At 41.9% G+C, this 15,142-nt stretch overlaps 1 protein-coding gene across 3 annotated transcripts in view; it reads right to left on the bottom strand.

Annotated features, from left to right (window-relative positions):
* Positions 1-15,142, bottom strand: part of dennd4c (DENN/MADD domain containing 4C) — a 41,043-nt gene that overhangs the window by 20,771 nt on the left and 5,130 nt on the right. For all 3 annotated transcript variants that reach the window (XM_059354649.1, XM_059354648.1, XM_059354647.1), the window contains exon 2: positions 5,972-6,282. In XM_059354649.1, the coding sequence (XP_059210632.1) occupies positions 5,972-6,270 (299 nt within the window). In that variant the 5' untranslated portion in view covers positions 6,271-6,282. The remainder of the gene's footprint in view (positions 1-5,971; positions 6,283-15,142) is intronic.

Consider the following 15,142-nt stretch of genomic DNA (forward strand, 5'->3'; position numbering starts at 1 on the left):
GTATCGCACTGGTTCTGTCGTTTAAAGCTGCATTTAGCAGAAGTGAACCACACTAATGATACGTGAAATGAACCATATTCATCACAGAGCAAGTGGAATGCAGTAAAATGTGTTGCAATCTTTATACAGCAACAGCAGTTTAAATGAAAACCACACTTTGCAGGGGGGATTCTTTCAGAGAGCAGAGCAGCCTTTTATAACCGGAAACTCCAGTTGGTTAGTGGGAGACACATAAAGGTACCACACAAAGACCAAGGTGTGTGAGAACTGAAATGCCTCAGGTGGTTGCATCACAAAAAGGCATTGGTGATGAAACGTAGGTAACGTTTTTGGCTCCTCTGGGACTAAGTTAGAGCAGTTGTAGCTTCAGGCTGTCTGGATCAGATGAAGCATTCTCAACTCATAATGCAATAGAGGAAGCGGGGAAACTGTATCAGTGGACAGTTGCCAGGAGGTGTGGCTCAGAGCGACAACTCCATGACGCAACAGGGGTGAGTGAATGAGTCGTTGACACACCTACTTCCTTCCACATCTGACAAAAGATTTTTATGCCATCAAAGTTCAATTAAATATGACAAAGACTAGGGGACATAAAGTATTAGAAACACCTTTTACTATAATATATTACTGTATTAATATATGCCTTACAAAAATATACTATACCTTGATTGTTTGTTTTTATTCTTCCTGTAAGTCGCTTTGGATAAAAGCGTCTGCTAAATGACTAACTGTAAATGTAAAAAGAGGAGGAGTAGTGACAAGAGCCCGACCAATATGGGGGTTCTGAGACTAATTTTAGAGGGGGAATTTCACAGATAACTGATATGGAGGCTGATATAGTCATTTTTTGAGCTGTAATGAAAATACACCTGTTTTATGTGGATTGTGCACAGATTTTTCATCAATCTACCCAGAGAGCTACTTTCTCAAACATAAAACTATTAAACTATTAGATAATATTTAACATTGTTATACAATATACAAACAATATATTACATTGTCGATCAATTCTATAAATGATAACTGAGAAGGAATAAATAGGAATAAAATAAATAAATACAAATTTTTACTGTTCAGTTTCAGCCAATTGCTGACTATTAAAAAAAAAAAGAAAAGAATAAAAAAACATTAAAAGCTAACACAGTTTGAAAATCACATCATTTTCATTTTCTGCATTATATATTGTGTCAAAAAGTTTTCATAATGGCACATATTGGACAGAATACACAGATACCAATACTGATAATGGCCAAAAATATCTTTCAAGCTCTAGTGATGACTACAAACTATGATTGTCTTGATACCTGAAAACTACATTACTAGTATAAAAAGAATATGCGATACCTCTTCAAAAAACGCAGAAAAAAAAAAAGTCCAAGGCTCACAAAATAGATATTTTTTTCATATTTTTTAGAACAACCTTTACACAGTGCCGTTACAGTAAAAGTCACTGAACACATAGGAACACAGAGTTGATTTTATCCTTGTTGTTCAACTGTGGGGCTGCAACTAATGATTGATTTCATTATCAACTATTCTGCCAATTATTTTCTAGATTAATAAATTAATCGTTTAGGCTACAAATGAAAATAGAAAAATAGTGGAAACATGTCCATTTCAGCTTCTCAAAGTCTGATGTGAGGTCTTTAAACGTCTTGTTTTGTTTGTGATCAGTCGACTAATTGATGTAGCGCCATTCATCTGTGCAGCAAGGAGTTGAAAAACTGTGTAGTGTAGATCTGTTTTTAACAATAAGTAACACAGATTACTTTTTTTCAATACATGCTTCAAACGACATGAAGTATTAACACTTTTGATAACCAACTATGGAACTCATGGAACAGGTCTTCACAGCCGCTAGCTGCTAAGATGGCGCCAGTCTGTTCGGCGATTCGTCTTCCACGGGCGCTCTGTCTAATGTTTGTTATAGCCCTGTTTCTAAGTGTCTATCTGGATGTTTCTGCCATTCTGTGCTACGACCGCCAAGCCCTGCTTAACATCCGCGACCTAAAATTTCCTGTGGCTCTGGCAGCCAGAACCGATCAAGGAGACTGGACCAGTTCTCCCCCTCCTGAGCTGTCAGGTATCCCAGCTTACCTGCGCCGCCATTCTGCGGTCCCTTCTCGCAAAAAGCGTTCCAGGAGACGAGGAAGGAGGGGAGGTCTGCTGGTGAAGATCAAGATCCAGCTGCCCTCACACCGAGCTGCCGCCCGGCGTCTGGCGCGATGCCTCCGTCCTGTTGCCTGTGTCTCGCCTGCTACTCCTGCTGAAGCCGTCCTCGACCGCGATGCTGCTCCACTGCCTCGGCCATCGTTGTCTCCAGCCCCTCCAGCCGTCCCGACAGCGCCGACCGGACCGCGACGTACTCAAATCTCCACTCCTGGCTCGGCCGGCCGGCGATCCCCCGGTAGGTGCAGTCGTGGTGTTGACCACTCTAGCCTTCGCCTGTTGAGGCGCACCGGACCAGCGGCTAGCGACGAGCTAACCCTCCGGTTGGCGTTGATTAACGTGCGGTCACTAGCGAGCAAAACGTTCATGCTGAACGACTTCTTTATCTCTCGGGAGTTAGACTTTCTATTTCTGTGTGAGACCTGGCTCTCTACCGGTGATAACACGCCGTTCTCTGAACTTCTCCCACCGGACTGTAACTTCCTGAATTCTCCCCGTGCGACTGGGAGAGGCGGAGGCATTGCTTCTGTTTACAAGTCGTTTTTTCACTGTCGGCAGATTCCACACTCTGGTTTTGCTAGCTTTGAACTACAGCTCTTTGAATTAATTATGTCTTCTCCCATATTGTGTGCAGTGGTGTATCGCCCTCCTAAATTCAACAAAGACTTCATCAATGACTTTGCTGATTTTTTGTCTGGGCTATTGGTGAAGTATGACCACTTAATAATTTGTGGTGACTTTAATGTCCATGTTTGCTGCGAGTCTCAACCTCTGACCCGGGACTTTCTGAACCTTCTAGATTCATTTAGTCTTAAGCAAGCTGTCACCGGTCCAACACATGAAAAGGGTCACACACTTGATCTTGTGCTGTCTTATGGTGTTTCTGCCTCGGTGACTGAAATCTGTGCCATGTCTTTCTCTGACCATTCCCCAATTCTGTTCACTGTATCAGTCCCACACCCAGGTAGTAACCCTAGTGTCACCAAACGGACCTCACGCACAATTAACTCATCCACTGCTGGGCATTTTTCAGCCGCTTTCAATGATTCACCCCTGTATGGGCCACAACTGGACATTATCTCTGAGTGTAGTGCTGATCAGCTTCATTCTGCATTCTCATCAGCTTGCACTGACATTCTGGACTCTGTTGCCCCTCTCAAACCCAAACAAGCTAAAGCCCAGTTAACACCATGGCTCAATGATGCAACGCGTGTCCTCAGACGCTCCTGTAGGCAGGCTGAGCGCAAGTGGCAGAAGGACCGCCTCCACGTGTCCCTCCAAATCCTCCGAAGTCGCCTAGTGGACTACCAACGAGCCGTTAAAACTGCCAAATCACAGTACATTTCCACCCTGGTCTCCAGAAACAGTCACAAACCTCAGTTTCTCTTCAAGACTCTAAATTCTCTCATAAATCCCCGTAATGAATCCCCTGTTGTGCCCTCACCTGCCCTCTGTGAAAACTTTCAAAAATTCTTCATTGACAAGGTCGCAGCACTCAGGCCCTCTGATACCTCTGCCAGCCCCCTCCCCCCGCCTCCCCCCCTTCCCCAGCCAGCTGTCTTCGAGCAGTTTGAGCCCACTACCCTATCCTCCCTCTCCGATGCAGTCAGACACCTGCAGCCTTCTAACTGCCCCTCTGACTGTCTACCCCCCCGTCTACTTAAGGATGCTACAGTCTTCAACACAGTTGCCCCCTTCCTTCTACTGTTGTTTAATTCCATCCTCTCCACTGGTTGTGTCCCGGCTGCCTTCAAGTTCGCCGTGGTGCAGCCACTACTAAAAAAACCCAACCTCGACCCCTCCATTCTCTCAAACTTCAGACCAATTTCCAAACTACCCTTCCTGTCTAAACTCCTCGAGCGAGAAGTCTACATCCAACTGAAAGCCTTTCTCACCAATAACAAAATCTATGAAAAATTCCAGTCTGGCTTCAGAACAGCCCACAGCACAGAAACTGCACTGCTGAGAGTGCTAAACGACCTGCTCTTAGTCGTTGACTCAGGGAGTCCTGTGATCCTAGTGCTCCTCGATCTCACAGCAGCCTTTGACACGGTGGATCACAGGATCCTGCTGTCTCGGCTTGAGCACCAAGTTGGCATCAAAGGCACAGCCCTGAAGTTCTTCCAGTCCTACCTGGCTGACAGGAGCTTCTCTGTCCTGCTTGGGGATTTCTTCTCCTCTGTTGCCCCCCTCACCTGTGGGGTCCCTCAGGGCTCTATACTAGGTCCCATCCTCTTCCTGTTATATATTTTACCCCTAGGGGACATCCTGGTCAAACACAACATCTCCCTCCACTGCTTTGCCGACGACGTCCAGCTATATCTGCCTCTTAAGGTTGATGGGCAGGCTGCACTCCAGCCACTGCTTGATTGTCTGGCTGACATCAGATCATGGATGGGTGAAAACTTCCTCAACCTGAATGAGAGCAAGACGGAGCTCATTATTTTTGGAAAAACCTCTCTGGCCTTCTCCACTGATGCCCTAGGCCCTCTAGCCTCCAACATCCGGCCTTCTGTCAAAAATCTTGGTGTGATTTTTGACAGTGCTTTTAAGTTTGAACAGCAGGTTAGTGCAGTGGTGAGGAGAAGCTTTTTCCACCTGAGAACTCTAGCCAAGACAAAAGCCTACCTGCCTCAGAGTGACCTGGAGAAAACTATCCATGCCTTCATCACATCACAACTGGACTACTGTAACGCCCTCTACACCGGCATGGATCAATTGCAGCTTCGCCGCCTGCAGTTGGTCCAAAACTCAGCCGCCAGACTCCTCACCTGCACTAAAAAACATGATCACATCACCCCGGTCCTCGCATCACTCCACTGGCTCCCCATCCGTCACCGCATCAACTATAAACTACTTCTAACTGTCTACAAATCCCTCCATGGTCTGGCCCCTACATACCTGTCTGACCTTCTGCACCACCACACCCCCTCCAGAGCTCTACGGTCAGCTGACCAGCTGCTGTTGGAGGTGCCCAGGTCCAGACTAAAGACAAGGGGCGACAGGGCCTTCTCAGTAGCAGCCCCCAGACTCTGGAACTGCCTCCCCCTCCACATCCGTGCAGCGCAGTCCCTAAATGTCTTTAAGTCTCACTTAAAAACCCACCTCTTTTCTCTTGCCTACAATTAAAGTTGTTTGGTTGCTGTTTTGTTTTGTTTTGTTTTGTTTAGTTTTAGTCTCTTTTTACCTTTGTCAATTCTGTATTTTATTGCACTTTTTGCACTTTTATGTGAAGCACTTTGGTGCGGCTCAGCCGTCTGTAAATGCGCTATATAAATAAATTTGACTTTGACTTTGACTTGACCAACTAACTCTTTCTTTACAAGACACATTTTGACTTGTTATAGTAAGAACGGCCAACTGTTGTTAACCATGCCTATGTTCTATGCAACAGTCCCAGTAAGCCATGACATCGAGTAAGCATGCACCATACCAGCATCCTGAAACTCAAGCAGCAAAATGAAAAAGGCATCGTTAATTGTCAAAATTACTTCCATGGAAAAGGCGCTCATATCTGTCACCACGTCTGTGAGCGATTAGAACACATTTTGACACTCTGTGGGTCTTTAATCATATCTGATTAATCGCTGAAGTCATGCAGTTAATTGTAACGTTGTCATCAATGCCAAAAACTGACTATAAAACAATTATTGACGTTTTTGTTGTGTTCACATGAAGAGCTTCAGTCGAGTCCAGCTTCAATAAAATGTTAAGTGAAGCCACTGATAATGAGTCTCTTTCTGTTGCAGGCATGTGAACATTCCAGATTACAAACACTGACATAAACAAACTGCTGACTCACCCTATGTCAATGAGAGGAGACTTCCCTCGACCCCTCTTGTAGCACAGGAACAGCTCGGGGCTCTTCAGGCTGCCATGATTAAGGTTGGCTGGCTGGCCGCTGTAGGTGCTGTCAATGCACGTGAAGCCTTCGGGCACAGTTTCTCCTGCCGACCTGTTGATGACGGCCAAGTCGGTGATGGGTGCTTTGGGCCCGCTGGACTTGGCCTCCGACAGATCCTGCTCCAGGGGCGTGGACTTGTCTGTCAGCCCGGCCACCACAAAATAGTCGGTCACACGGTGACCCTTGTCCTCGATCATGGCTGGGCGTAGCTGGAATGGAGAAAAATAAGATATAACAGTTATTTTGCATAACATATATGGCCTGGAGTAAATGTATTTGCCTAATAGACAATAAACCCTTCTGTACCACATTCATAGAAGACATAAAAGTATTCTATTCTCGGCTGTGGTAAAAACCTCCTGCAAAGTCTGTTTCTTAACTCTTCCTACAGATACTGTATTCAGGCTACAGCCAAGCAGAAGACTGCATGTTAGAGAAAGCTCTTACATCTCACCACGGGACAGTGGGATGGATTACACATGCAAGCATACACAGAATGTTAAGTAATACTGTGGCAAAGGCAATAAAAGGGATCCTTTAAGACTGCTGCACCACAACGAAGCAAACAAACTGAGTAAAACACAAGGAGTAATGAAGGGACTGGATTTGTTGACATCCACAAACACTCTTGTCATTGTATATCACCGAGCTGCTCCAATTATGTTGAGAGTTAAAGCTCCGGTGGCTACAGAGAGCCAAGGGAGAGCAGCCGGGCCCGGAGGAATGCTCAGAAATGCCACAGAGAGTGTAAATCCAGCAGACACCAAAGTCTATAAAATGTGTGAAATATGGCTGCAAATTTGTCGCAAGGGGGTAAAAAATATGAAAAGTGAAGCTCAGTTTAGCAGTCAGAGCTGCCAAAGCTTGTCTCTTGTACATTTTTATTGAGTACGTGGAAGTTAAATTACACCTAGAGTTTCTGTTTCAAGTTAATGCTTTAGTCATGACGACAAATTTAGCATTCAAAGACTCGCTGGGTACAATTCAAAGCTGCCATGTGTTTTATTATTATTTTTTAGTGCAGTGTTTAATGAAAAGTCCAGTGACGATACAAACTGATACTGTTGCATATGCATGTATATGCAATAGGTAAAAAGGTTATTTATAGCTCTTATTTATGACAAGGAATGCCCTGTTTCTATTATTCACAAGAAATTAATGCACACTTTTAGAGAATATAATAAGGGGACATACAGTACATTTAAAAACTACTATTATATTATTATCATTATATATTATGGTACGCTGCAGAGAAATTGTCTTCCTGTGCCAATGAAAAGCACTTGAGTTATCAAGCCTGGCCAAAAACAACAAAAAGCAACTGGTTGTTTAAGGAGAAAGAGAAACTTAAAGCAAACACGTCCACATCTCCTTCAAAGGGCCGTTAGAAACCTACACAGGAAGTGCAATTTTTCCAGTGGTGAGTCAGCTGTGGCAGGAGGGAAAAAAGAAGCCTCTTTGTGAGGCCACTGCAGGAACAGAGAGCCCTGGACTTCATGACGCAGATTCATACAGTCCAATGTAGTTTTTTTCATTTCTATTCTGGACTTGATTTCTTCACTTGTCATTATGATAATAATATGTTGGCAAGTTTTTCTGCAAGAAAAGGCCTGTGAGTGCATGCGTCTACTGGCTGCAGGTCATCCACTGGCGCGTGCTGTGGAATGAGTGGCAGGGGGCAAACCGACCTGCCTGCAGAGGAAAAGTATTCGGCCACAGCAAGACAGCAAACAGCTGATACTTGTTACAGATATTTTCCACACACACACTCACAAAAATTTCTAGACTTTGAGCCTGCCATTTAGATTTCCATAAACTATACAGCACCGGTCATGGACAACAATGGCATGATAAATTAATGTCTCATTCTTTTGACCACTATTTAAACCTTTATCTGATTGAATGGTGAACTGATCTTTAGTTAGAAACTTGGAATTTTGCCCATGTGAACTTGCCAAAATTGATTTGTTTCAAGTCTACTGCCAGCCTTACAGTCCAGGTAGCTTTGAAGAATTGGAACTGGATATTTGCCCAGAATGTCGCCCATTTTTCCTTTCCTTTTACAAACAATGTTGGGAAATCGAAGCGCATAAAGTGGAACTGCATGAGCACAAGCCTCAAGTAGTAAAAACAATAGTTCTATGTCATATCCACGCAGAGACTGAATGACTTTCCACAAACAATAACGGCAATAAAAGTGCATCAATGAAGACGTGAGGGATTAGCAAACTCACTCCCATAAAAAAAGTCATTTAATTTCAGTATTGTTCTACCAATGTAGGATAATAACTCATTGTCAGGAATGTCACTGACACTTTTTTGTCTTGTGCGTAAAATTTGTAAAGGCACAAATGATACCAGATGTTGTTTTTTGCAACACAATGAAAGATGTTTGTCCTTTAAAAAGCGTGCTGGATCCAGCTCTGATTTTATAAAAAAAAATACACAGCAGCAATCTTGAGACAGAATTGTTTTCAAACATGTTGCTCTGCTTGCACTGTATCCATAGTTACATATCACCAGCATTCAAAAGTAAAATGCTGTTTTCATAATATATTTGTTTTATAACATACCACACTTTTAAATGTCTTCTCACCAAAGGCTGGCCAGTCATTGTTCTCTGGTGGTTGTGGGTCTGTTTATAGCTAAAACAAAACTCTTGTATTCCTCACAAAGCTCAACACCTGTTTCACCAGAACAGATTAATGGAATCAATAAACTCTTCATCGCAGTCATGTATCTGGGTCCATATGAGAAGGTGGTTAAGTGCAGACGTCTATGCATGGAATATAGTCCAACACTTAAAACATTACTGCAAATAGAGAAGGCCACAAACCACACCAAGAGCTCCAACTGTGTGGAAGGATGGCATCCAACCAGGAGGGAGTTACAGCTTCTAGTAAGTGTCTGGCAGTACTTTACACCTGTTCCTGGCATGTGCACTATCAATATTTTCTCAGAAGTAATACTGTGGATTTCAGTCTCTGCTTCAAATATTAAAGTCACACAGATGCAGTGACCCTGCAGTATAAAATCCAATAACTGTATTTACACAATAATAACCTACATTTACAATGTTTGGGCCTCGTGGGGGCAGTGAAACAAGCGGTAACCCCAAAATAAACATATAATCACTTTGAGTTGATTTAGTGAACTTGTTCTCATGTAGTGTTGTGTTTACACGTCCAATAGGTCAATTATGTGTATACAAACATTGATAATGCACGCGCATGCCGGTTGCAAAAAACAAAACAAAACAAAAAACAGATCACCAATAACAACACTGTGGAAATTAGGGGAAAAAAGTACTTTCTCATGGAACTATTTCTTTATTTTACTGTTGAAATGCCATTTCAATATTATAAGAACTTGTCACTCAGGGATAAGCAAGTATAAAAAATGTATATGTAAATGTATAAAAATAATAATGTATGTATAAAATTAGGGTGCAGCGTCTTCATTTCTCACTTCACAAAAAGAGCAAATTTTGATAATTTTCTCGATTTAACCCCTATCCTATTTTGCAAGGCCCATTTTAACCTTTGCCACAAACATTAGCCTCTCCAATTCCTCTGCTCTGACATGTTGGCATAAAACATCAAGGCTGTGAGTCATACAGCTTCCCGACAGCATGGGCACAGATCACCACGAAGTGTCACAGCAGGGAACAAAGCAATGTTAACAGTAAAAAAAAAAGAGGGAAAAACAAACACTAGCCTGGGGAACCAGCAGATCTGTTTGGTCCTGAGTGGACTCTGATTGCTCCCCTATGAATGTTCACCATGCTGTTAAATCAACATGCACGTCACAGAAAACATTAAAATGCAACCTCAACCTTCAATCTGATACTGAATTTTCTATTATAAATCTATTAATTGGGATTAGACTTGTTTTTATGTGATGAGATCATTCAAGACCCAGACAAAAGGGCTACACGGTAGTTTAGTGGGTAGCACTAAGCTACCGTCTGCAGCGCCTGTGTGGAGTTTGGATGTTCTCCCCATGTCAGCGTAGGTTCTCCCCAGGTCCTCCAGCTTCTTCCAATAGTCCAAAGACATGCAGCTTAGGTTTAACTGGTGACTCTAAATTGCCCTTAGGAGTGAATGAGAGTGTGAATGGTTGTCTGTCTGTGTGTCAGCACTGTGATAGTCTGGTGACCTGTCCAGGGTGTAGCCTGCCGTGACCCAACTTTGGATAATTGGATGAGGATAATGAATGAATGAATGAAGGATTGGTGTATTACTTAAAGCCCCACATACTGCAACTGCTGTCATCTTTAACACATACCTGAATTTGTATAAAAGCTCAACCACATAGCTAAATCAGGAACCTTTTTTGTAGACGCAAACATTACTGAAAACTCCCCTATTGTAAAAAGTTAAATTTACAGGTCTTTTTTACTATAAACCAGGTCTGGGTGCAGTATAAATACTGTGAAAGTATCAAAAGCTAAATCCACAAAGAAATGCACACAGCCTGTATAGAAACCAATTGTCACTTTTGTAAGGTTGTGATGTCACAACTATACTAAACAGAGACCCAAGAGCACAGAAGTGAAAGACTCTAAATCACTGACCAAACTGGGCTATTTCCTGAGGGGGACTTATACCCCTTCAGACCAACGTGAACCTAGTTCTAGTGCTGGTTCACAGTTGGATCAACTTTCAAACCTTCTCAGAACATGTTTGACGTAATGACAAGACTGTCTTGCCTATAGAAAAGCACTGTACATACGCCTCCGCCCTCCGTAAGCATAATAACAACAATAGCAGACTGCATAATCAATTGTTGCTCATTGCTTTGTCAGCATACACTGGCATCCAAACACAACTAGTACAACACATTTGTGCTGCTCATCTTGATTGCTATGGACGGTGATTATATTCTTATTAACACTGACTGTAAGATGTTAATGTTAGTCTTTTTTGTAAGCTAACGCTAGCCCGCGAACGCCAGCCCGTATCAATCACACAGCAGTTAGTCAAATAAAATAAAATGAATGACACACGTTTTACTTGGTCTTGCTGATCTTGACAATCCCGCCCCCAGACCCTGACGTAAGTGGTTCCTGGTCCCGCTCTGAAACTAGTTTTCCTGTCCGAGAGCTGGTTCTTGGTCGAAAAGGGGTATTAAAGAGACAGGGAATAAAACTGAACCTTTCAGACAGAGCTTGAATACAGGTATATTCAGACAGATAGTATAAGACAAACAATGTGGGTTTTTTTTAAACAATATTAACATGTTCTAGTAGAAAAACTAAATAAAAGAATGAACCTGAAAATGGCATAATATTTCCCTTTTAGGTGTGCCGGTGTCAGTATCCTTGCAACACTGCATCACATGGAGGGTTTAACAGTGTACTGTAGTAATTCTACTTGTTAATGGGCTGTTTTAATTACCTAGGAATATGATGAATTTTAATTTCAGGGATGTCCCCAATACCAAAATATGTCTGCCATGCTGTATTGCTTCAGTAGAATAGAGAATGAACTACAGCAAAGGCTGAGACACTACAATATCTGTTGTATTCTGGACTACCATCAGGTAAATTACCACCACTGATACTGTAATGAGTAGTTATGTTGGTGTGGACACACTCTTAAGTCTGGAACCATTTGTGACAGTCCCCTCTGCCTCCACCACAACCATACAAATATCTCTTTGTGACAGCCCATGATAGACAAACACTAATGCTTCCATGGCAACCCAGCCCCAACAATGCCAGGCTGCGCGACCCTGAGCTGCGACTAGTGTTACTCTAGCTGAGAAAATTGATCTCCAACTCTTTCAAGGGTACATTTAGTATAGCTGACATGTTCCCTGTAGTCTGCCTCAAAGGATGGCGAGATAAAGTCCTCTGTCTCAGTTTTAGACCTAAAATGGCAGAGAAGGCTTGTTTTATTGTGCACTTTTATGTCTGGCGGGCAAATAAAACATGGTAGTGGCCATAAACGGTGGTGGTGTTGACAGTGGATTAGACTAAAAGCTTTAAAGCTATTGTAAACAGAAGTGAACATAACATTTAGGATTTTCCGCCCTTCTTGCTCTGTACTTGTGACAGCATGCAGGGTGGGGAAAGAAATGTAAGGAAAACTTTTAAACCTCAAGGCATAAATTGTGAAGCTTCTCCGGTCAAATGGTAAAATAACTGAGTCAAACCGGAGCATTAAATTTCCACTGTATTAGGTCTTGTGTTGTAACATGAGCCCCGGCCTCTAAAGGTTGTGCACTGCCCCTCCCTTCCCATGTGAAAACCTGTTCCTCTGTTACTCCTGAGCCCCGATGATCGAGTGTCATGCTCTTTGTCTGGTTTGCACTCGGAGCAGGGTCACTACAAACCACGACAAAAATACTACCAAGCTTTAGAGGACAAATACTCTGACCGCCATGACCGGTTACTCTGAAACTAGTTTCCTACCACAGTGTCAATTCTTAGAGCTTGGCCCTTAATATTGAGTAAGTCCCCAGTACACTTTGAGTGTTAATGTGTAATGCAGAGAAGTTTTCTTGCACTGTTTATACATCATTAGAATTAGCCCAAGATAGGTTTAGCACATAATGAGCAGGACTATTTAAAGGTTATACTGGAATTTTATGTAATTTTTACATCAATGTAATGCAATTTTATCTGTAAAATGTTTATTTGTCATGCCAGTAATGGAGGATTTTATCCAGAACGTGGATGAAATGTGGGTGTGAACCCTTTGAACTGAAAAATCCACTTTTCTTCAAAGTTCACACCCTCTTCTAAGGAACATTACTTAGTCACACAAACAAAACACAAGGAACATTGCATACACACTTGGAATCAGTATGACTTCCTTTTTTAAGAATAAGAAATGAATCCATGAATCGATTTATAATTAAAACCTTTCATTTACCGTTTTTTAAATTAAATTCTAAATATTTTTTCATAAAAAAAAAATATATATATATTCCAAAGCAATTGTATTAAAAATGCCATGCCAAATGACAGCAATGACACAGTAGGGGTGTGCCATATCATATCGTTCACGATAATATCGGGGGGGTTTTATGGTTAAAGATATGCATATCATGATATTGGCAATGTTCCTACTTCTTGATGTAGTGGTTAGTTGTTAGTTGTTGTAGTTAAGTTGTTTTCATCATAAAAATCTACTATTACTCCCTCTCGCTAAACACATGCAGCTTTCAAAATAAGAGGACAGTGTGTCCTTTACAAAATTTCATTAAAATATGCCCCCAGAACCCCAAAATGGTTATTTTTATTATTGCTGATACTCAAGAGTCAAGAGTAAAAAAAATTAATTGGCAACTGTTGAGATTTGCACTTCAAACTGCATGTTAGATTTTTATTTATTTATACAGACAAAAAAAATCATATTTTCTATATCTTTTTAAGTATTTTCCTAATATCGTCAAGAATATCGCCATCGCAAAAATAGCCTGCAATATCGTGATAATCTTTTAGGGCCATATCGCCCACCCCTATGACAGAGTATCCTAATTTACTCTAAAAATAACAACCTTTAGCATGACTAGGAGCCTAAGCCTGTGAATAAAGGGAGTGAAAGCCAAGCAAAAACAGCCAGCGGTTCAAACTGTTTTAGGTCCACAATGCAGAACAGGTTTTCCCATTCAGGCCTCTGTGATGTGATGGAACCACTTCTCCTCTAACTTTTCTTAATATAACACTGTTTATTATTCTTCAGACTTTGGAGGCCAGGTGGCTTGGCAGTGACAGCGGTAATGCTTGTGTTAGCCAGTTTTACCAGTTGTGGGAAAGAAATATACAGGTACTTGTTTGTATTATTATCTGATCTGGAGCTGTTCTGTGATCATTCAGAGAGGAATGCCGGGGAGGGAGACCCATCCAGATTTTTTAAAGATAACACAACACAATTTTAAAAAGGTGTAACGGAATACAGCGAGATGTAATCAATCAGTGCCTCCAGTACAATGGCCTATTCTTGTATGAATCAGTTACTAGTAGTACAGAGGAATACATTAACATTTCAGTTTAGCAAGTCTAACCAAGAAAGTGATATCACAAGTAACACTTATCTCTGGGATTAAGTAATAATTTAAAAAAGAGAAGACCCAACTGAGGATCAAAATTAAATGTATTATTTATGAAAGTTTACACATTTTATGTTCTCTCTCAGAAGAAGATGCTGCTATTTGGTGATAAATGTTGTTAAGTGCACTTAAGTGCATTTTTTTTTTACACAAAGTGTAGTTTTATGATTAATTGATACATTTTTAAGTGCATTGCAGACAGAGTGGATATCTACTTAAGCAAAGAAAGACACTGTTAAATAAATGTTCATTTTAGTTCAGCAATTTTGTTAGATTTTATCAGTTGCAAATATATTAGCTAACAAGAAAGGGACAATAATGGCATTATGTATAGACCATCAGCATTCCTGCTCTCTAAACATGGGCATTCGCCATTGAGAAACCCATTTCAGTAGACCACTAATCCTGCGTGCATCATTCCTCGAGGCCCCTGATTTCCTGGCACTTGAGAGTCTTGTTCTTTGATGGTGGCACTGGTCTTAACTTGCTTGCAAATGTGCCAAAGGTTGCCTATGCAGCCCAACAACCCCTGAGGGCAGAGAAACACTCTCCAACTGCCATAAATAAAACTAGGGAGGTCCTTCTCCTTGCATGTGTGCCAAACCTGATGTTTGTTCATTTTTAGCACTTGTTTGGTGTTTATGGCATTCACCTGCCCAGCACCTTCATATACGAGGCACCAAACTCAAAGCGGGGCAGAAAGTCAAAGAGACAGACATAAAAACAGAGATTTCTCTATTTAAGTACACAGAGTGGAACCCCTAACTCCATCCCCCCATGGTCTGCCCCACAATGATCTCATCCCTTTCACACAAAAGAGCCTGGAGGCTTGTTCCCCAGGGGTGAAAGCCTGCCTGCGTGTGTGCGCATGCACAAGTCTGAGTGTTTGTGTGTGTAATGCTGGACAACAGACAGTGCTGTGTCTGTCTCAGTTATTTCAGCAGGAGCCTGGCCATGCAGATCCACTCACAGCTTGACTGAAACAGCAGCTGAGCATGACACACACTA

Source organism: Centropristis striata, chromosome 17 (genome assembly GCF_030273125.1).
Source record: "Centropristis striata isolate RG_2023a ecotype Rhode Island chromosome 17, C.striata_1.0, whole genome shotgun sequence".
Lineage (NCBI taxonomy): Eukaryota > Metazoa > Chordata > Actinopteri > Perciformes > Serranidae > Centropristis > Centropristis striata.